The sequence below is a fragment of the Tursiops truncatus genome, chromosome 9 (genome assembly GCF_011762595.2).
Source record: "Tursiops truncatus isolate mTurTru1 chromosome 9, mTurTru1.mat.Y, whole genome shotgun sequence".
Taxonomy (NCBI): domain Eukaryota; kingdom Metazoa; phylum Chordata; class Mammalia; order Artiodactyla; family Delphinidae; genus Tursiops; species Tursiops truncatus.
Genome location: NC_047042.1, coordinates 62750056 through 62773575, shown reverse-complemented (window position 1 = coordinate 62773575; position 23520 = coordinate 62750056). Strand labels below are relative to the sequence as shown.

General features: G+C 43.7%; 1 protein-coding gene and 1 long non-coding RNA gene across 3 annotated transcripts in view; one reads left to right on the top strand and one right to left on the bottom strand.

The window, feature by feature from the left end:
• The window catches only part of LOC109548412 (uncharacterized), a 62361-nt gene extending 51394 nt beyond the window's left edge, over nucleotides 1–10967 (top strand). The window contains exons 8-9 of the long non-coding RNA XR_002174491.3: nucleotides 29–225; nucleotides 10544–10967. This is a non-coding gene — a long non-coding RNA (uncharacterized lncRNA). The remainder of the gene's footprint in view (nucleotides 1–28; nucleotides 226–10543) is intronic.
• The window catches only part of BMPER (BMP binding endothelial regulator), a 265901-nt gene that overhangs the window by 2703 nt on the left and 239678 nt on the right, over nucleotides 1–23520 (bottom strand). For both annotated transcript variants that reach the window (XM_019925711.3, XM_073809815.1), the window contains exon 14: nucleotides 8538–8668. In XM_019925711.3, the coding sequence (XP_019781270.1) occupies nucleotides 8538–8668 (131 nt within the window). The remainder of the gene's footprint in view (nucleotides 1–8537; nucleotides 8669–23520) is intronic.

Genomic DNA, 23520 nt, shown 5'->3' with positions numbered 1-23520 from the left:
CCCAAACCATCCCCCCTCCCTGCCCCAGTCCATGGAAATACTGTATTCCAGGAAACCAGTCCCTGGAGCCCAAAAGGCTGGGGACCGCTGATTTAGAAGAGTCCTCTTGAAGAACAACAATGACAATCCAGCTTCCAGCCGCACTTGCCTCTGTCTACAGTTGCTGACACACAGCTCCTAGAACACTTGGAAATCTCCAGAGGGATGAGTGTCTTTCGTATGCTGGTAAGGACTGGTGCCTAGGGTCCCTAGATAGCTTCAGGATGGGGGTTGGTTACCAAAGAGACCTAGGCACGATTAGAGGGTTGGAACTTTCGGCCCCATTTCCCAGGGATGGGAAGAGGGATTGGATATTGAATTAATCACGTTCAGCCAGTGATTTAATCAATCATGCCTACATAAGGAAATTTCCATACAAAGCCCTAAATGACTAACGACAGGTTCAGAAAACTTTGAAACTGGCAGACACATTTAGGTGCTGGGATTATGGTGTCCTCACTCCACTGGGACCCTTCTAGACCTTACTCTCTGTACCTCTTCATCTGGCTGTTCATTTGTATCCTTTATAATAAGCCAGTAAGAGCAAATAAGTGTTTTCCAGAGCTCTGTGAGCAATTCTCGTAAATTATTAAGCCTGAGAGGGGAGGGGGTTGTGAGAACACCTCTCTCCCCCGACTTTGTAGCCAAGTGGAGCAGAAGTGAGGGTAACCTAGGGACTCAATACTTGCAGCTGGCATCTGAAGTGAGGCGTCTTGTGGGACTGAGCCCTTAAACCTGTGGAGGCCAATGCTAACCTGGGCAGTTAGTTAGTCTCAAAATTGAATGGAATTTTAGGACACCCAGTTGGTGTCCAGAGTGTTGGAGAACTGGTTGGTGTGAGGAAAAAAAAACCAACCCACACATGTGGTGTCAGCTTATTGTGAGTAAAAACAGTTCGTTTCCAGGGCACTGGACTTTTCCTTATTTCCCAACATGCTACTTATCCATTTTAAAGTAGTCCGTCTATGAAATTTACTTCAATTAAGTAAACCACATGTGCCACTTGTTTTCCGCCTGGATCCTAACTGACACAGTGGATAAGTAAAAATTTACTACTGTTCTTTAAGGCTACTTTCCCTAACGTTACCTCCACCATGTAACTCTAGTATGCTGTTTTGGCTTCTCATAATTTCATTCTATTCCTTAGGCCACTAGGAACCTCCTGGAGCCACTGTCAAGCTCAGTGAATGTCACCACCATTCACCCTATCTTCCTCTCTTTTAGACTCAGTTCCCAACCTTTTCTCCTTCCTCTCTTGTCTGGATAGGATGTCCCTTGACTGTATACTCAGAGCACCTGGCGCCCACCTCTATCCCTGCATTTGCAACATGAAATTATAATCATCCATTTCCTTGTCCTCTCTTTCTCCAGCTAAATCTAGGCTACTTGAGGGAAGGGCCGTTTTGTTTATTTTCAGCAGTAGTGTGGTGTTTAACATGTAGAAGGGACTCAGAGAGCTGCTGTGTGACTGATGCATTGATAGATGGATGAGTGAGTGAGTGGATCAGCTTAATTTTTCTTCTTTAAATCTCTTAACTTATGCATTTCTGATAATCTTTTGACTTTTCACGGATCCCTTCCAAGTTCTCTTTTTCTCTTTTCAGTGATTAATAGAATATGCTATACATAGACATGCCTAACAATCTGGAAACACCCTAGCTGAATATCACATTCACAGCAAATAACTGTATCCATGTGTTGTTCTATTTTTATGCATCAGTGGTGTTCAAAGCTGGAAATCAGGGTCGACAGAGAACTTCCCAACGCCTGGACTCCCACCCCAGACCAATTAAATTAGGACCTCTGAAGGTGGAACCAGGTAATCAGTATTTTAAAAATAATTTTAAAAATACTCCCCAGCACAGTTAATTTTAATGGGCAGCCGCGACTGAGAACTGGCCCTGTAAACAACCCTCACATTCATGCTTCGGTCGCTGTAGAGACTCACGCCTTTGCAGCAAAGAAGAGGGCAACGAATATTTCCAAAGTGGAAGTAGGTGCACATTGAAAAGCTCCTGCTGTTTCCCACCTTCCTCCACCTAAAACTCTACTGGAGCTCTTCCCAGTCTCAGCGCACTCATCCTCTCTTATTGATGACTTAGGACATCTGCAGGAGCACCTTAACCCACCTCCCTACTGCCTCTCCTCATCGGCACCCAGCCTTCATTTGCCATGTCTGCTTTCTGACCCCTCTCTTCCAGGAACTTGCTCTATTATTTGTCCTTTTCCATGCACATTAATCTCCTCTGTCTCTATTGGCTCCATCCTCTAAATATTGGAAACATTTTCAGGTCAACACTAATCTTTAGCCAAGTATTCCCTCACCTATCAGACTTCTTACCTCCAGACTTCATAGAAAAGTTCACAGTCATTTTATCCAGTTCCTGTGCCATGAATTACCATTGGTGACCTACCTTCCTCACCCACCATTTTACTGAAGCAGTTCCCGCCGACGTTTTCCACAATGACCATATCCACGGACATAGAGGCAGTCCCCATTCTCACATGATCTCACCACAAAACATTTAGTCTTTTTGTCCATTTTATCTTATGACACTGAAATTTCTAGGTTCTTCTGCTAACTTATTGCAAACAAACACCTTCTCTCTCGGGCTTATTTACCTGCTCCCTGGCACTAAATGTTCAAATTGCCTCCAAGACTCTTCCCCTGACATTCTCTTCTCTTCTCTTCCCCTTCCTTCTCTTCCTCTCTTCATCAGTTACTACAGTATTAGCTCTAATTTCCAGTCAAAAAGCTCTGAAATTGATTATCATCTGTTTGGATTCTCTTCCCAAACCAATCATTTTCCAAGTCTTAATTCAAACGTCACCTCCTTCAAGTAGCTACCTGGATCTCCCCCAGGATACCCTTCCCTCTTCATCCAACAGCACTTTTCACTTTATAGTTATGTTTACTTGTTTTAATCCCCCAATTACTGTGCAGCTGTAGTTCTTAATCAGAGATGCTCACAAGAGTCTCCTGAGGATCTTTTAAAAGGTACATATTCCTCAGTCCCTTCCCTAAAGATTTTTGCTCTGTATCTACAGTGGAGCCTTGGGTAGCTGTAGATTTTAAAGGTTCCAGGGGTCACTACAACAAGCACCCCTGGTTGAACAGAGTGAACCACTGAGTCTGGGACTCCTGAGGGCAGAGTCCTTGTCTTCTATGATGCAAAGTTCTGGCACAGGGCCAGGCACAGAGGAGCAGCTTAATAAATGTCTGTGCCTGTTGGATGATGAGTTCATCTTAATGATGTTCAATCCATCATCCCTGTTCCCAAGCTGGATTACATTTGGCTGGCCTTAAGTTCATTTTCCACTCTGCTGCTTCCAGAATGCCTCTTTCAACTCACTTTACCCTCCAGATACCTTGCTCCCTTTCAGATCTTGCAAAGATCCCTTCTAGTATGACAACTCGGCAGAATTTCCTCTCTCCCACCCATGTTCTTACTTCTCCCTCCTCTCCTATAGACATGCATTCTCCCATGTCTTTTCCTCTCTCTGACCTCTCAATTCTTTCTTCTAATTCCACCACTTAATTTTCTGCTGCTCCTCTGTGACATCTTACCTCTGACTACTGAACACTGAGATTTCCCTCACCATCTACAGGTAGAAATTAAAAGGTTGAAAATGAAGAACTACTAGGAAAAAAAAAAAGGATCTTTTTCATCATCTCCTTTCAATTCAAATTAAATCAACAAACATCTACTGAGTATCTACTATGTGGCAGGCATTCTCTTAGGCCAGGGAATCCAATGTGAATCAGATATCATCTCTGACCTTCAGTCTCAGGAGCCTGGACTTACAACCAAATAGGTGAAGAGGACACATAAACAGATTGTTAATTAAGTGCAAGATGTACACGTTAGACAGTGAGAACAAAGAACAGTGGAGGAATAAGAGAGACATCAACTCAATGTGGAGGGTTGGGTAGGGATCCAGGAAGACTGCAGAGAATAGATCCCACTTAGATCTTAAAAGGTGAGTAGACACTGTCAGTCAGACAATGGCAGGAAGAGTGTCCCAGGCAGAGACAGCACTGAGAGCCAAGGTGGGGGTGGGGGGTAAGGGGGTGTCAGTAACAACAAGCAGCCATGACCCAATCAGAAATGGGAGGATCCTTGCTTTGTTGGAGGAAGGGAGCATGGGATTTGAGTGGGAGAGTGGGAGGAGACAGAGGCAGAGAAGTGGGCAGGGCTGTAAGCCTTGAAGAAGAGGAATCTTGCAAGGGTTTTAAATGGGGGGGATGACATGATTAAATTTGCCTTCAAACTGGCACAACTTTTAGAAGATCCTAGAAAGTTAATCCTGACTTGGACCTTGTTTTATTACCCTCTGTGAATCCATTTTTTTTCATACTTATAAAAGGCAAACAATACCTTTTTACAACATAAATGATTTGCATAGGGGCATTTGAAAAGGCTTCATTTGATCAAATACATTTTTTAAAAACCAGGAAACTACCAAAGTGGTTAGAGTTAGCAGGTATTTATTCTCAAGGGGGCACATAAGCAGCTACTCTGTAATGCGTGCAAGGATCATTACACGTTACTTTCTGTGGGACCCCATAAAGGCGCCACGTGTTGACTTTAATAATTCGCTCAATAAGTGTAGATCTGTGCCCCCTGGAACTCACTGTCCCCATATGCCCCTACTGTGCTGAAGGTCACAGTGCTGACCTTACCTCCTAATCCTTCACAGGATCCTTTCCCAGTCAGCCAAGGGAAAGGTGGGTGTGTATAAGCAGAGCAGAGTTGCTGCAGGGCAGGGGCCGGAATCACCTGGAGTTAGAATAAAACAAGGAGGAAACTGCTCACAGAACCCAGCAGACTATCTCATGTGCTGGGGGAACACACACACCACTCTGAATATCCCAGCCCCTTGCCCACTTAGAAAATGTATTCCTCAAAGTGCAGTGACAATTAGTAGTGGCACCTACAGGGAGGCTGGCAGAAAATCTACTAAGGATGGCAAAGTAAGATGCAGGAGCAAGGTCATAGCAAAGTTTCAGAGTCAGAAGGTACCAAGTAACAAGTATCAATGATAAGGATAGAAATTGGAAAGATCTACAGAACAAATATTTCCATAAATTAGTGGATGCTTACATAAATAAATATATATTCATAGGTATATATATTTTTCTACAGTGCACTTGCTTATTTGTGTTCTCATAATAATTAAGAACAGTGGCTATAATGCAAATTGACCTAGGTTTGATTCCTAGCTTTCTTAGTTTCCACCTCTGTGATTTTTAGCAAATTACTGAAATATTCTAAGCCTTAATGTCCTTTACAGTAAAATGTGGGTAACAGAATGTTAACATATAGATGAGAGTGGGGATTAAATAAGATAAAATGTAACACAAAGTTCTAGTATAGTCCTTGGGGCAAAGGAGGTGCTTAGAAAATAGTACACATTAATATAAATGGTCGTTAATGAAACTTTTAGAGACCTTCACAATAGCCCTCTGCACATTGTATTGTATTTAGTAATTCCTGCACTAAACTAGAGTTTCATTAGTCCTCCTTGCCACAGCTAGTGGGCATACACTTCATACGTCATGCTAGTGCTAAAATCCAACCTAGCCTGGGAGATGTCACTTGTTCATTCAGAGTTTCTTGCCTGGCTGGTTTCTTATTTGTTCAACTTCTTCCAAGCCTTTTACCCTGGAAAATTTCTCTTCTCAGTATTAAGTGGCCTTAAGTGCTGTCATAAGTCAAAAGATGTGGGAACTAAAAATTAGTAAAGAGTATTCTTACGGTCTTCAGTATTCCAGATGACTCAGAAATGAATCTACTGAGAGATGCTGCATATCTCCGTAAATACTAACTATCAATTTGTGGAAGTTCAATGTGAGTGTGTGTGTGTGTGTGTGTGTGTGTGTGTGTATAAAAGGTTCCCCTGCAATCAAACATTGACAGAGGTATACTTCACTCAGATGGTTCTGCTAATTTTGAGTGGTAAATGTCAGAAGCCGTATTCCTTTTCCATTAGAAAAGTAATTTTAGCTGCTGAGATTCAGTCCCTGAACTCAGGATCCTGGAGGGGGGAAAATGTAGTCCTCAAATGCATTGGGTGCACTGAACCGGTGTTAAATACAGCCTGGCATCAGGAAGAGAGGGCTCACATGTTCTGTATCTGATATGATCCTCATCACAGCACCATACCTAATAAAATTAATAAAGTTCTGCTGAGCCCCACATTACACCAGGATGAATGGCTGGGGCTTGAGTTCATATATTTTATTCATTTCAAAGCAGAGAAAAGGAGACGGTCATGTTCAAGGTGTGGTGCAAGGACCCAGTCTCTCAAAACCCTGCGCTTCCTATACTACCCCACACTGAGGCACTAGGAGGGAGGTAAGCCAGTTAGTCTCACCTTTCAGGAGCCTCAGCCATACCTTAATATGAGTTATTTTTATCAACTCAATCCTCCTCTGGGAAGACAGCATTGATAGAGACGCACTCTTGCCGTGGAAAGTGAACTCAGACATAAAGATTGGACTTGGGCTTGCAGAGGAGAGAGCAAAACCAAAAGGGAAGTTCACAAGTAGATAAAAGGGTCTGAGAGCTTTTTAAGGACATGGATTAGTGACTGTGGCAAGGGGTGGCTTGAGGAAGCTTTAGTAACCCCCAAACGCTCGTCGTCCTACTCCCCCAGAGCCACCCAAATAAGCATACAAATTAACTCGGCAGTTTCAGCTCTGGCTGCAGGTCAGAATCTCCTCAGAGGTTTCAAATGATACACAAGGCCAATTAAAGCAGGATATCTCAGCAAGGGGCCCAGGCATAGTTTTCTGGTTTATTTTTTAAGCTCCCAGAGTGGCTCCAATGTCCAGCCAGATTGAGACCCACTGTCTAAGTGAACACGATGTCCATGCACTGAAAATATAGACAAAGGCAATTCTTGAGCCCTCTTCCAACCGGATGACAGCTCCTGCCCTCCACCAGTGAAGACCCTCTAGAGTTAGCAGCGCCATGAACTGCCTTCATTTCTAATAGCACAGCTAAGGTTTCTAGGATTCCTGTAGAATGTTGCAAACCCCAGTCTCTCCCTACCAGGCAAATCTGGTCCTTTGCAGAAAAACATTTGCCAACCCTTGCAGTAAAAGACAAACATTTAGTCATCTCATCTTCAGGTCTAAATAAGAGCAGCAGTTACTACTGACTGAGTATCTTCTATGAGTTGAGCACTCTTCTAAGATGCTTCACGTACGTATCACTAATGCTTATAACTCTGCAGAGTAGAAATTATTGTACATTTCCAAACTATTTCTAAAATCTCTCTCCTTCCTCCACACACTGCCTCCATCTTAATCCAAGCCACCATCATTTTGTCACCCCAAAGACTGCAATGGCCTCTTGCCTTCAATCTTGCCCTATTCAATGTATTCTCTACACAGCAGTCTCTACACAGGGCGATCTTGCAAAAGCAGAAGGAGGGTTGCTTAAAGCCCGTCAGTGGCTTCCATTCTTCTTGGAATAAAAGCTAGACTCCTTCCCAAGACTTGCAGAGTCCTGCAATCCGGCTCTGCAACTCCACTCTCATCTTGTGCCCGTCTTTCCCCGGCCCTCCGCACTGACTCCCTTCCAGTTTGAGAGCGGCTGTCTTATTCAAATATGTTTCCTGTGCATGGATCTCTTGCCCTGAGTCCCTTGGATCCTTCAGTGCTCGGCTGGAACATCATCCCCACAGAGTCGTGCTCCCTCTTCTGCATCTAAGTAGCCACCGACTCCCTCCCCATTTGTTTTCTCTTGCTCTGCCCTATTTGCCCCCTCATCACCCTTACCACACTTAGCAAGTCTCTACCGTGCTCGACTTACTATTTTTGTCTGGCTCTCCCACTGGGCTGCCAGCACCTCAATGACAGGGACCTCACCTCATCTCTTACAGTCACCAAAGTGCCCACAGTGCTTTGTTCAATGCCTAGTACTTAGCCACTTTGTAAGAAACATTTCTGGGATGAACAAAGAAGTCCATTTTATAGATATCAAATAAGCTAATTCACTTGCCTGAGATCAAAGAGCTAGAACGACTATTACAGCAATCTGTCTCTCAGAAGGAAAAGAATGTTCTACTGGTGTTTGTATAACCATTTCTCTCTTTCAAAAAAAAAAAAATCACACTTATCCTGAAGACCTTAAATGACTGTAATTGTCCCGAATCTCCTTTGCTCCACACATAACCTAAACCACAGCTGTGACTATCCACGTGCTAAGCACATCCAGCTGGTAGCTTGAGGTTAGGAGGATTTTGCAGCAGTGGAAATCCTTAAATTGTTCAAATGTGCTTGTCACAAAGCATTTCTCTTAAGTGCTTTCTATCCTGCCCAGTGGGAAGCCCCTGTGCTTTATCAAGTTGAAATCCAGCTGGGCCACTGATAAGATTTCTCTCTGGCCAAGGGAGCGTGTGACCATTCACATCATCAAGTCTCTTCTATTGCTATCCTGGGCACTGGAGTGAGTTTCTGATGTTTGGATCGGCCGGGAACTTCTTACCTGCACAGTTCTGCTGAGGCTCCCAGTGGACGCTGATGCCCTCTCTCTGGCAGGCACGGGTATATGCCAGGAATGACTCGCAGTAACAGTTTTTATGGGCTGGACATTCACACATATCTGTCACGCACGACCTAAGGGACCCAATAAAAAGAAATGAACATTCAAAAATATCAAATTATCAAATGTCCTAAATGCAGCTTGGAGAAAAGGGGTGGGTGGGTGGATGTCAACCCTTGATTGGACATTAAAGGTTGCTATTTTAGGTTGGAAACCTAAAAATGATATAAAAATTCTGCATGAAACCTTACTGGATACCTCTGAATAATGTGACATCAGGTTCCCTTTCTTTTAGAGCAGGACCGGCCAACAGAACTTTCCGTAATGATGGAAATATTCTATAGTCTCCACTGTCCAAAGTAATAGCCACTAATCATATCTAGCTATTGAGCACTTGGAATGTATCCAGTGTGACTGAAAAACCGAATTTTTTATTTGGCTTAATTTTAATTAATTTAGTTGCAAACAATCACATATGCCTATCGGTTACCACGTTGGGAAGGCAGCTCTTAGAATATAGTCCCTATTCAAGGTGCTGCCATTTTGTGAATAGCTCTGATATATGAATAACAGGTTCTATTACAGTATAACCCAAATAGTGACCAACTTGATGAAAGCATTAATCTCACGGCTTTCTGAGGACAAACAATTAGGATTCAATTTTGCAATATCTTAGAATCTTAGTCTTTTGAGGAACACACTGAACCTCGTTCTTCAGAACATGGGGTGACAAATTCCAAACAAAGCAAAACTCTCAGGCCCCTAATTAGACTGAAAGATAAAGGCGACTGAGCCAAGGTTTTTGTTGCTTAAGTTTAAATGTGGAAAAGATGGGCCAGGACGTAAAGAGAACTGAAATGTGTTTTAAATACAGACTAATAAATTTTCAAACATGCTGACCTCGGAGGCATAGTAACAACCTCACACTGGAATATGATATTACAGTTAACAAAGGACTTTCACATGCAGTCTGTCACTGAGTGCTAAATAGGATGTAGCATAGTCCCTGTTTTATAAATGAAAACTTCATTTTACAAATGAACAGATAGGCCCAAAGTCACATTAATAAGTGGCAAAAGAGTGAATTAAATTACGCCTCCCGAGACTAGTGCTCTTTTTGTCATAGCATACCAGCATCCTCGTCTTCATCTTCCAGCAAGTTTACTGTCTAACAATTTTGACTTAACGTTTTATGCAAGATGCTCAAGATTGATAAAATTAGACTATGCTTATTTTTTTCATACCCTGTTCAGCAAAACCTCTTGCTTACAGAATCTAATTTAAGGCTGGAAGCAGAAAAAAATAATATTCAAGATTACAAATAGCACCAATGATCTTGAAAAGTGATCAGGACGTGGTCATCCAATGCTACTATGTGAGCATTTCCTCTGGGTGTGAGACGTGTACATACCTGATTATAGAGAGTAACCTGCTAGCTCTGGCTGGAGCTGGTGTACTGCCTGCTCTGAACAAGAATTAAGTGGCACAAACCATATTAAAGAATCAGCAGACTCACTGTGTACCCTCAGAGTTATTACATTTCAACACTCAAGGGCACAGCCTTGGAAATTGGGAACTAAACTGGAATAAAAGAGAAATGGACCTGAAGCCTCAAGAGGGCTTCCATTTCATCCAATGAGAGATCATTTTATGCCTGGTACTTAAGACACAATAATCAGGACAGAAAAACTACTCTCTCTTCTCTCTGTAATAATAAAGGCTGTATTTCTTAATACCTTCTCCACTTGTATTACAGAAAACCTGCGAAATTGTGTTCACCAGCAAAGCCTTTCCAATATTAGACACACATGTTGTGTCTTTAAATTCATGTGGAGCCTCCGGGCTTCCAAGAAGAGCCAAATAAAGGCTGTCCTTAAAACAGCCTCTGAATGTCTGCGTATGAACCCTCCTCAACATCGTTTCCTTTGTTGTTTCGACTTTTATTTCAGACTAACCCACACTGGTCACATTCATGCTCAGACTTCACAGCAACATCTTCAGCTGCCCTGGTCCTACCCTCCAAGCCCGCTTCTGCTTCACATCTGTCAAGCACCCTCTTTCCTGGCCCAGGGATATGGGTCTCTTGCCCTTGTACTCAGCTCCCACTGACGTGACGAAATTGGGATGGCACCTCGTGGGCCTGGTAAAATGATGGTACTTGTATGGAAAAGATCTCAACAGGAGGAAATGCATCCTCTGCTTTGAAAGAACGTCTAATGCAATTCTGTAAAATTGTGTGGACAGTCAACAAACAGAATTTAACTTGTTTGTGTGAAGGGATTGCTGGCCAATGTTCTCCTTCTTTTTTCTTTATTTATTCCAGTTGTCTTATGAAGCTATTTATACAATTTAAAATAAATTATGGACAGCTAAATCCAGTTCACTGAGACTGTTGAGAGAAAATGTTCTAAGCACATACTTAATAATTGCTTCGTACACGTACTCTACCCCACCAACAGACTGCTCTGGGCCCTCAGACACAATCAGTTATATAGCTACCCTTTAAAACTAAGGAAGATTTGGGCTTCTTCTATTACTTATTCTATTGCCACTCATGAGAAACAACATTTGAGGGAAAGACGTTTGTCAAAATTAGCCCTTGACTTGAAATATGTCATGTATTTCTAAAGGCTTGAAAGATGTGTTTTGTCATGGAAGTTAAAACTATGTCTTTTTTCACTTGTCAAGTTGATTTTTATGCAAAATTGTGCCCAGGGTTTGTGAGAGAATGGAGAAATAGACAGTGCATACTCTGCTGGAAAAGCGTAAAACTGTTAGCTCTTATGTTGAGCATTTTGCTCTACTCAGCTTTTACATGAATTACCACATTTACTCCACAGAGAAATGGATATGAGGCAGGTCGTATTACTAGCCCACTTAACAGAAAGGGAAACTGAAGCTTGGACATGTTAACAAGTTGCCCAGGGTCACATGGCTGATGACAGACCCGGAACCGCAAAACCAGGACTGAACTTAGGTCTTTCTAATCTCAACACTCATATTCATAACACCGCTAGAAGATCTTTCTAGAGAGCAATTTGGCAATACTTCTAAGTAGCCCTAAGAAACGTTCTTATCCTTTGATAGGGAAATTCCACATCTAAGGAAATAGTAACGCATGTGGACAAACACTTTATATACAGGGGTTTCATCATAATGTTGTTAAAATGAAAAAAAAGAAAAGAAAAAGAAATAACCTAAATTGCCTACAATAGGGGCCTGGTTAGATACATTTAGGTGACCACTATGATGAAATATTCTATGGCTATTACAATGCTGTTTAGGAAATATATTTTAAAATGCGAGGAAATGTTCAGGAAGGATTAACTGAAAAAGAGCAAAACTGTTTCAGTCTTGTGTGGTCACACACAGAAAACAAAAATAACTGAAAATAGATATGCCCAAATATTCCTAACAGTCAGCTCAGAGTGGTGGCTCTTGTTATTTTCCTCCATATTTTCTACAATGAACACATACCACCTTTCTAAAAAGATAAAAATCACAGTGTATTTTTTAAACAACAAAAAGAACGACATAGGACATATTAATATTTAAATCCAAATTTAGGAACTAGAGTGAGAAAATAAAGAATGGGAGAAACACAGTTTCTGTTTGTAGATCTTAGTTATTAAATACTTCTCCAGCTAAAATCTTTCCAATCTGTGGATCGGGGGCCTCCTGACATAGGCTGTGATTTGATTCACTTTATGTTGTCCTCAGATTTCCACGTCATTGATCTACTGATGCTTTGAACTTGACATCCAGGCGGATGGAATGGATAACAGAATAATTAGGCATGCTTCTGCTGGTTACAAAGGAATTTATTAAGAGAAAATAAAAGCATCCTCGTATGCCTTTCAAATGTCAGGGAGGGGCAAAGCTACTGCCATTCAATTCCTGTTTATCACACTTAATAATTCAGTGTGAGGAAAATCTAATTAATGACACAGTGGAGTTGAATTTTTATATGTTAATGGAAGATTATGGTCCTTTCCTTAGTCAGTATTCACCGACATCTACATTTATATTCATTTTACAGAATCAGTAGCAGAATGTTATCACTTTCAGGAGTTACTGAGATTTATGGCTTTGGCTTCTCTGCTTTCATGGCATTATTCTGTCTGTAATGTCCTGCTTCATGCTGAGTTCTTGGTCCAAAAACACAGCCACCCATTGCTCCAGAGGGAAAACACAGGTTGCACTGCAATTAAGATTCACAAGGAATGCTCTGCAGGTAAAGGGCACTGGCCTGTGCGGTCCCTTTAAGGCATACTTTCTGTCACAGGAGCTTTTAATTCATGTACCTAGAAATGCTTTTCTGATGTATCCTCCCTGCACTTGGCATCTTTCCTGACAGCAGAGAGGTGCAGGCAGGACTCTTGCTCCGTGGGGTTTGCATAGCTGCATGGTGCAGAGATATGGAAAGAGGACGCCAGGAGCTACTGCAGGGTCCCAGGGAGCTGATGCCATGCTTGCCAGCACTTTGTCACACCACCTGCCTCCCTTCTCTAACCATTTTATGTACGTGTGCCGTGTGTCACTAAGACTCTTGGAAGGCTTTTCCTCATAGCACCCAGCAGAGTACGAGTATCAGAAGCCATCTGTGGTCCCTTCCCTCCCTGAAATACAACTTATCACAACTTATCTGCAGGGGAGCCCTCCTCATGTCTTTTCCCTCCCTCAAGTTACAACCACTGCCTCCTGCAAAGCTCTAAGAGAGTAGCCACTAGCCACATAAAGCTATTTAAATGGAAATTTAAGTTAACTACGATTAAATACAATTTAAAACTCAGTTCCTCAGTCACACTAGCCACATTTCAAGTGTTCAGTGGCCACATGCGGCTAGTGGCCACCATATTGGACACTTATACCAGTTCCATCACTGCAGAAAGTCCTACTGGTACTGGACAGTGGTACCAAGTATGCAGCTCCATCTATGTTGGGAAACCATCCCTGTCCTCTGCAGAGGGATTTATGGGTGCAGTGAGATTAAGATGAAGTTCACTCCTGATGTCTTACCAGGCACCTACAGAAAAAGTTCAAATTTCTTGGCCTCAAAAAGTCAAGGTCGGGCTTCCCTGGTGGCGCAGTGGTTGAGAGTCTGCCTGCCGATGCAGGGGTCACGGGTTCGTGCCCCGGTCCGGGAAGATCCCACATGCTGCGGAGCGGCTGGGCCCGTGAGCCATGGCCGCTGAGCCTGTGCGTCCGGAGCCTGTGCTCCGCAACGGGAGAGGCCACAACAGTGAGAGGCCCGCGTACCGCAAAAACAAAAACAAAAACAACAACAAAAAAGTCAAGGTCCCAAATACTAGCAAATAGAATCCAACAGCACATTAAAAGGATCATACACCATGATCAAGTGGGGTTTATTCCAGGAATGCAAGGATTCTTCAATATACGCAAATCTATCAATGTGATAAACCATATTAACAAACTGAAGGAGAAAAACCATATGATCATCTCAATAGATGCAGAGAAAGCTTTTGACAAAATTCAACACCCATTTATGATAAAAACCCTGCAGAAAGTAGGCATAGAGGGAACTTTCCTCAACATAATAAAGGCCATATATGACAAGCCCACAGCAAACATCATCCTCAATGGTGAAAAACTGAAAGCATTTCCACTAAGATCAGGAACAAGACAAGGTTGCCCACTCTCACCACTCTTATTCAACATAGTTTTGGAAGTTTTAGCCACAGCAATCAGAGAAGAAAAGGAAATAAAAGGAATCCAAATCGGAAAAGAAGACGTAAAGCTGTCACTGTTTGCAGATGACATGATCCTATACATAGAGAACCCTAAAGATGCTACCAGAAAACTACTAGAGCTAATCAATGAATTTGGTAAAGTGGCAGGATACAAAATTAATGCACAGAAATCTCTGGCATTCCTATATACTAATGATGAAAAATCTGAAAGTGAAATCAAGAAAACACTCCCATTTACCATTGCAACAAAAAGAATAAAATATCTAGGAATAAACCTACCTAAGGAGACAAAAGATCTGTATGCAGAAAATTATAAGACACTGATGAAAGAAATTAAAGATGATACAAATAGATGGAGAGATATACCATGTTCTTGGATTGGAAGAATCAACATTGTGAAAATGACTCTACTACCGAAAGCAATCTATAGATTCAATGCAATCCCTATCAAACTACCACTGGCATTTTTCACAGAACTAGAACAAAAAATTTTGCAATTTGTATGGAAACACAAAAGACCCCGAATAGCCAAAGCAATCTTGAGAACGAAAGAAGGAACTGGAGGAATCAGGCTCCCAGACTTCAGACTATACTACAAAGCTACAGTTATCAAAACGGTATGGTACTGGCACAAAAACAGAAAGATAGATCAATGGAACAGGATAGAAAGCCCAGAGATAAACCCACGCACATATGGTCACCTTATCTTTGACAAAGGAGGCAGAAATGTACCGTGGAGAAAGGACAGCCTCTTCAATAAGTGGTGCTGGGAAAACTGGACAGCTACATGTAAAATTATGAAGTTAGATCACTCCCTAACACCATACACAAAAATAAGCTCAAAATGGATTAAAGACCTAAATGTAAGGCCAGAAACTATCAAACTCTTAGAGGAAAACATAGGCAGAACACTCTATGACATAAATCACAGCAAGATTCTTTCTGACCCACCTCCTAGAGTAATGGAAATAAAAACAAGAGTAAACAAATGGGACCTAATGAAACTTAAAAGCTTTTGCACAGCAAAGGAAACCATAAAGAAGACCAAAAGACAACCCTCAGAATGGGAGAAAATATTTGCAAATGAAGCAACTGACAAAGGATTGATCTCCAAAATTTATAAGCAGCTCATGCAGCTTAATAACAAAAAAACAAACAACCCAATCCAAAAATGGGCAGAAGACCTAAATAGACATTTCTCCAAAGAAGATATACAGAGTGCCAACAAACACATGAAAGAATGCTCAACATCACTAATCATTAGAGAAATGCAAATCAAAACTACAATGAGATATCATCGCACACCAGTCAGAATGGCCATCATCAAAAAATCTAGAAACAATAAATGCTGGAGAGGGTGTGGAGAAAAGGGAACCCTCTTACACTGTTGGTGGGAATGTAAATTGATACAGCCACTGTGGAGAACAGTATGGAGGTTCCTTAAAAAACTACAAATAGAACTACCATATGACCCAGCAATCCCACTACTGGGCATATACCCTGAGAAAACCATAATTCAAAAAGAGTCATGTACCAAAATGTTCATTGCAGCTCTATTTTCAATAGCCCAGAGATGGAAACAACCTAAGTGTCCATCATCGGATGAATGGATAAAGAAGATGTGGCACATATATACAATGGAATATTACTCAGCCATAAAAAGAGACGAAATTGAGCTATTTGTAATGAGGTGGATAGACCTAGAGTCTGTCATACAGAGTGAAGTAAGTCAGAAAGAGAGAGACAAATACCGTATGCTAACACATATATATGGAATTAAAAAAAAAAAAATGTCATGAAAAACCTAGGGGTGAAACAGGAATAAAGACACAGACTTACTAGAGAATGGACTTGAGGCTATGGGGAGGGGGAAGTGTAAACGGTGACAAAGCGATAAGGAGGCATGGACATATATACACTACCAAACGTAAGGTAGATAGCTAGTGGGAAGCAGCCGCATAGCACAGGGAGATCAGCTCGGTGCTTTGTGACCGCCTGGAGGGGTGGGATAGGGAGGGTGGGAGGGAAGGAGACGCAAGCGGGAAGAGATATGGGAATATATGTATATATATAACTGATTCATTTTGTTGTGAAGCTGAAACTAACATACCATTGTAAAGCAATTATACTCCAATAAAGATGTTAAAAAAAAAAAAAAAAGTCAAGGTCCCTAGCGATCTAGATCATCCCTCTTTCTTCTCCACGCATTCTTTTATCCAGTCACATATGAGTGTCTTATTAACCCTCAGGTTTCCTTCTGCCTTGCTGTTCCTGCCTTGAATGTGCCTCCTTGTCTTTTCCACTGGAAAAGTCAGATGCCTATCCTTTAAGACAGTTCAAATTCCTCCGTGGTGCTCCCTGACTGGCCCAAGAAAAGTTATCCCCTTCCTATTGGGTCTTATCCCCTCCACACCTTTATTCTTGCGCAGACCCTTTGAATCCTAATTACCTCTTTCCCTGTTTCAGGAGGAGGACTGTATCTCGCTCATCCAGCCAAGCACTGTGCCTTGCACACACAGCTCATTAAACATTCAGTGAATCATCAAAAGTGAATGAGAATGGCCTGATAACCTTCACACAGCTTGCACAGGGTCAGACAGTTGGACACCGATATCTGAAGGATATGAATCCATCCTTGCCCCTACTTGCTGGCCACTGCCTAACATGGCCACGGCCACCTAGGAATGAAGCTGCTTCTACAAGAACCTTTCCGCCATCGTTTTCATTTTGAACTTTTTGCACCCCTCTTCTGTATCCCAGAGGATTTCTTTTTAATGAATGGTGGAAAAAAGGATTTGATGAGAGAATTCTGCATTCATGACACATTTTCGGAAAAGCACATATCCAATATTGTAGGAGCAACCTATAGCTCTTCTTGTTACTAAAAAGGCAAGCCTCCAATGCTGCTAAAATCAAAACATCAAACAACTCTCCGCTTCTTAGCAACAGCATACCAAGTGATTTTCCCTTTGTTTTTTCTGGCATGAGGGCCACCCCTGCCAGAGAGAAGCAAGTGCTCATGACTTTGCTACCCAAACACAGTTTTGAAGACAGATATATGAACCATTGGGAACTCTCCACACTCTGCTTCTGGGGAAACAGAAGGGCAAGCCAGGAGTGACAGCAGCCAGCCCCATCTGGGAGCCAGAGTCGGAGCTCTGGCTTTCCCCTCTGCCACCAGGAAGGGTCTTTGGCTGGGCTATGTTGTTTAATCTGGAGGGCGGCTTTCCTAGGATCAACACCAGAACAAGACCGGAAGATGACTAGAAAACCACCCTGGGGTCATATGGCTTTCCTTGCTCCGTATATCTGGAAAGTTCACAGAAGCAAGTGAAGGCATCTCAGGCTTGTTAGTGCCTGGGAATCGGCAGGAAAGGCTACGTGAGACAGAGTCCTTGTTAGATGGACAGAGCGTGTTTAGCTACCAAGAGCCTACTTAAAATTTCACGTATACATTAGCCCTTGAATTCTGCCTTGACCTCCCTAACCTGAGTTACATGGAAGTAACCAGAGGTAGTAGGCACGGTCAGTACCCATGTCACATTATATCTAAGAAAACAACTCCACACATAACTCAGTAGTGGCTACCTCGGTTCTCCTCAATACTATAGTATATGGGCACCCTTACACTTTCACACACAAAAACCACACTCTGACCTAAAAAACAGGGCCCAAAGATTCAATACTGTGAACTATGAGATTGCTTTATTTAGTTGTCAATGAGAGTGCGGGGCAAACTTGCAGAGCCAGCCAGTAGGGACTCCCTGCTGCCCCCCTGCAGAACCTTCCTGGGCTAGCCACCGTTTGGCACTACCGTGGCTTAACTACGGGCGTGAATAACCGAAAGCAAATATTGGCTTAAATATTGGTTCCAGGTGGCCTGGGGTTGCCAGGCCAGTACAGCAAGGTCAGGCGTTTCTGGATGGGCTTGTGCATTTCATGAACTCTATCCTAGGAGACAGGGCAGGAGACTCTGGGAGGCCAGCTGTTTCTCTGGTTGTGGATCCTGAATTTATCTGCAGTCCAGCTTTCACCACCACCAAAACACACACACACACACACACACACACGCGTTAGACCCTGAGCCCACTCCTTAGTGTGAAGAATGAATTCATTGAGCTCTGTTTGTTCCAGAGAGAGGCACGGAGATGAAGAGAGAGGCACCGTACCGAGAAGGGGAAATCGTACAGATACGAAAAACCAAACTCTTAATGATGTAATAATGCCTGCTATAACGGGCAGGCAGCTAGAGCAATGGGCATCTAGAGCAACTAATTTCACAGGGGCAGGCAGGGTGTCCAGAGGTTTCACAGAGTAGGAGAGACGCAGGAACTGGGTCTTGAAGGATCTGTGGAATCATGTTTGGTTAGAGAATGAAGAGAAGGAAATTCCAGGCAAAAAGAGGGGCCCCAGGAAAAGCCCAGAGTTTCCAGTTACTCTAGAGGTAATAGCCACGGTCAGAAGGCATACCCATGTCACATTACACCTAAGAAAACAATTCCAAGCATAACTCGGCAGCGGCTACCTCGGTTCTCCTCAACACTATAAGGGCACAGGGTTTTCAGAGTAAAAGCCCAAGTCACCAGATCTGAGATTTGACAATCATGTGACCCAAACTCCAGTGTTAAAAGGCAAAACAAAAAGTCCCTGACAGGCAGTCACAGAGCTGCTCCTGAAGACCTCGTTCCTCACAGAATAGCCTGGCAGGTCTACTGTTAAGGCATTTCTTTCTTTTAGCCATTCCAATCGTCATCATCTCCAACCTTAACTCCTCGGTGTGACCCCTGGTGCCACACAGACTCCGTGAGTGTGCTGGTGCCCATGCTGACTCTTCCACTATCTTCCTGAGCTCCCCACTCAGCCCCGTGTGTTTTCATCTTCTCGCCTTCAGTGTCCTTCCCTCTGTAACTGCTCTCTTCCTGCCTTGACAAGAATAAAAATCCAACTACCAAAATGACAGGGAAATAACCTACCAAACCATTTTGATAATTATTCACAAGGAACCCCTTTGATTGCCTGGACTCTGTTTCTGTCATGTACACACGGCCTACTTATACGTACTTCCAACCTAAAACCTAGGGACGCTACATTTGCACCAATTATACATTCTCCAGACACTGAAAAATACTGATTGCTTTAATCCTCATAACACTCCCTAGGAGGCAAATGCCATGACCTACATGGCAGAAACTAGCATGTTGCATAAGAGTTCCAGAAATGGGCATCAGCCTCGGACACCCTTCTAAAGCGAGCGATTGTTTTGGTGGAATAAGAGGTATCTGTGGACACAGAGATCTCCTTGAAAGAGTAGCAATGCTTATGATTTTCCTTAGATGCCAATTTTAACAGGAGTCCCTCACACTTGCTTTGAACAGAGACCAAATCACCATCATGCATGTTCTGGAACCTAAAATGTTTTCTCCCTTGATAAGGCCATATATCAGATAGGTGGAAACTACGATTCCTATGCCCATAGTTAAGTTTTCTTGTGTCTTAGGGTCGGGGAAGGTGTGTGCACCATTCTATTTGCCCCACACCCAGGCACTACAACTTTAAAGGGGCCAAAGCCAAAGACTCTATACACACTAACATGGTTGGAAATACTCCTCTTAGGAAAGATGAGCTACCTTTGCTTGAGTATGAAACACTGGCTCCACGAAGGGAAAAGCTGATGAACAGACATTTGCTTAGTTGTCACTCATTATTTCAGTTTGGGCAAAGATGTCTCACGCTCATCAGAGGAGAGAGGAAGCCTGGTCACTACCCCCCTCTAGTGGCCAAGAGTTAGAGAATCAAGTAACTGTCATTCTTACTCCAGCATTTGCTTCTTACCCTTCACTTTTCGGGGGAGGCTGGCTGATGAAAGAGAACATAAAAATGGCTGCTTGTCAGAAAATCAATAACTTTTCTCTTAAACACGTTCAATCCATCACTGTCATGCTCACTGTAAAACAATCGTAAGGCTGGTTGGTGGACTAAATCCCTGCATAATCATGGATGCCTACGCGGGGTACCTGCGCTGCGTGGGGAGGGGGTGGGGTATTGGAGGTCCACCCTGCCAGGAGGGCAAGCGAGGTGGATCGTCAATGGTAACAGACCAGAAGCTTTTCCATTTTTTGCAACATCTCATTTTCCTTATGCGCTGCATCTAGCTTCACATACTTTTGTATTTACAAAAAAATCTCAAGCACAAAAGAGTACCAGACCTTTCACGTGAGCAGGAGAGAAACTCTCTCCCGCCTCTGAGGCGGTAACACAATCTGAGGCCGAAGATGCCAGCGTGATGCCAATATTCATCCTTGTTCCTACCTCTTCATTATTAAAAAAGCAGGTCCCTACAGTACCAGTATTCATGACTATGTCTAAACGTGGGCTAAAACTAGGTGATATTCATACGTGGAAAGACCCTCCAGGAACAAGAGGGGACTCTTTACTCAGAAAATCTCAGTATCTCTTCTTTGGGGTGACCCGCCTCATCATACTTCTCCCCCGACACAGACAGATACACATCATCTTTGAAACTGTTCCATTCAACTTGACCAACACTAGTTGAGTGCCTGCTGTGTACAAAGCAACCCTGCTCTACATTTGAGACATTCACGGTGTGGTGAGGCGGGCAAGACTGGGCAAGGCGGCGGGCAACAAGCAGCACGATTGAGGAGGCTCGGCCTGGGGCTCCTGTAGGTGCAGGACGGCTCTGGAGAGGGAGCCTCCTTGAATTGTGCTGCCGGGACCCCCTGCTCATCTCTGGGCCCGGGCAGAGGAAAGTGTGCCCACACAGGGCAGCTATTAGGGAGTCCTGCCTAGCAGGAGGAGGCAAAGCGCACCGTGGAGTCACCATCCCCCCGGGTGAAAGCCCCAGCTGTGTCACTTGGGGTACAGTCCTTCCCCTTTCTATGCCAGTTTCCCTGGTATAATCTCTCATAGGATTCTCATGAAAAGTAAGGGAGAAAACAGACTCCCACTCCCACCACCGCCATCCCTAAAGAGGAGAAATTCATCCACACCCGGAAATGAAGGTGAGAGGCGGCCAAGGCGGAAACCCCGGGGTTGGCGTCCTAGCCAACCTGATGCTCAGGGTTGAGGAGGGTGTGGGAAATGTCATGCTGTTTTCTCTTCTCTCTCGCTCTAGGGTGGCATCCCCTCGCCTCTGCTCTTGGGGACTTCTAGCCCCTGCAGCTCCGGGATGGGTCAGCCTGTCTGGACCATGCCTGCCCGCCGAGAGGGCAGCTATCGCGAGAGCTTCTTACAAGGGCGGTGAGGAGAATCCACGAAAGCGAAGGCATCCAGCATCTGGAGGCCACACCCCAGCCACACGCAGCAGCCGCCACCAGCCCAGCTGCTTCAAAGGGGCCGATGTTTCCAGGGCCTTTTTCACATTAGGCAGTGGACGGCTGCCAAGCCCCACAAACCCTCTACTACGTGCGCTAATAAAAGGGCGGCAGTGGCGGCAGCCCCTGGAGGATGCTGCGCGGCGGTGAACTTTTTTCAGATGCTGGGTGCCTTTCATCAAGCATCCGCCGACGAGCCTCCACCATCAACTAGCATTCACATCCAATCACCGTGCAAGGAAGGGCTTTTTGCACTCCACAGTCTGTGCAGCTTGGCTGCACAAGGGAAACAGTCCACCAGACCTAAAAGGAGAAGTGTCCTTCCTGAGAGGCCCAGCTCACCCCATCAATGCGAGATGGCACGCAGCTACTCTCAAATCACAGAAAAGAGGTTTAGGGATCAGACATTCCCCAAACCCAAATCATAAACACCCTGGGCCCACCGCTTCCTCACCAGCTCCCCATCCTCTGCTGGAATGACAGCACCCTGTATAAGCCCCAGAGAGATGGAATGCGAGGCCTATTTCCTAGAAGCAACTAAGGAGAAATCGCTTTAAAGGCCCCTCAATGCTCAGAGCCCCGAGAGTGGAAGTGGTTGCGGTGAGGCAACATTTCCTGAGTACCTGCTACGTGCCACGTGCACTGCAAATATAAGCACATATAATTATGACTGCAAAATTTTTAACAGAAGAGAGAACTAAGACCCAAAGAGGTCAAGTAGTTTTTTGTTTGTTTGTTTAACATCAGACTGTTTAGTAAGTAGCAATGCTGGGTCTGTGCTCTCTCCCTTACATCTCACTGCCTAATACAGTGCATGCTATTCCTTCCACTGGAATGTTCTCCCCACTTCTCCTGGTTAAAACCTACTCCTCCTCCTTTTATGCAGGCAAAAAGCTTTCTCAGGGCAGGCTTCCGAGATCCCCAAACTAGATGAGGATGCTACTAAACATTCTCATGGTGTTCCTGAATGGGCCTTGTCACAGCCTGCAACCATGTCCTTGTGGGATTGATGCCTCCCTCCATCCACCCCACTACTCTCCAGAGTGGGCAGGTTTTGCTCACCATCTTTTGCCAGCCTTGGTGCAGTGCCTGGTTGAGAGTAGATGCTCAAAACCTATTTTTCCAAATGAGTCATTTATCAATGTTTTATAGTCAAGTCCAGATAAAATGACTGCTAAGTCGACAATGAAAAGCAGATGGCTAAATGGCCTGAGAGAGTTTCAAGGAGGAGTGGGCATCCCGTGGATTTCAGTATTACCCACAGCCAAGGGGAAGAAGATCTGGAACTGGCCACTGGATTAGGCACCTGGGAGATGAGTGACGGCCTTAGCAGGAATAGTTTCATGGGAGTGGTGAGGACAGAAATCATCCTGACATGTACTGAAGGTGGAAAATATGTGAGGCACTGACTGAAGACCATTCTTTCAGTAGGCTGGCAGTGAAGGGAAGAAGAGAAATGGGGCAATAGTTTGAAGGGAAGCCAATTATAGCGTGTGTGTGTGTGTATGTGTGTGTGTGTGTGTGTGTGTGTGTTAGGATCAAGGAAACTTGAACTTGTTTTACACCAGGGAAAAAGACATCCAAGAGAAGATGTTGAAGTGAAAGTGATGGAGGGGGTTAGGTAACTGGAGGAGTAACGTCATGAAGAAAATAGGTGAGAACGGGGTCAAGAATGCAAGAGAAAGATTGTTCTTTTCTTCACTTACAGGTGCTAGTAAATTCCTGAAGAAAATTCCTGGGGAAAAAACCCATAAAAGTCCTTATGCTTATACAAGGCACAGTAGGGGAGGGGGTAAAAACCAAGTTTACCTTCTAGGTCAGCAGGTGGATGAAGACTAATGATGCAATGCAAATATCTAGCAAAGAAGGTGGTAGAATTGAATG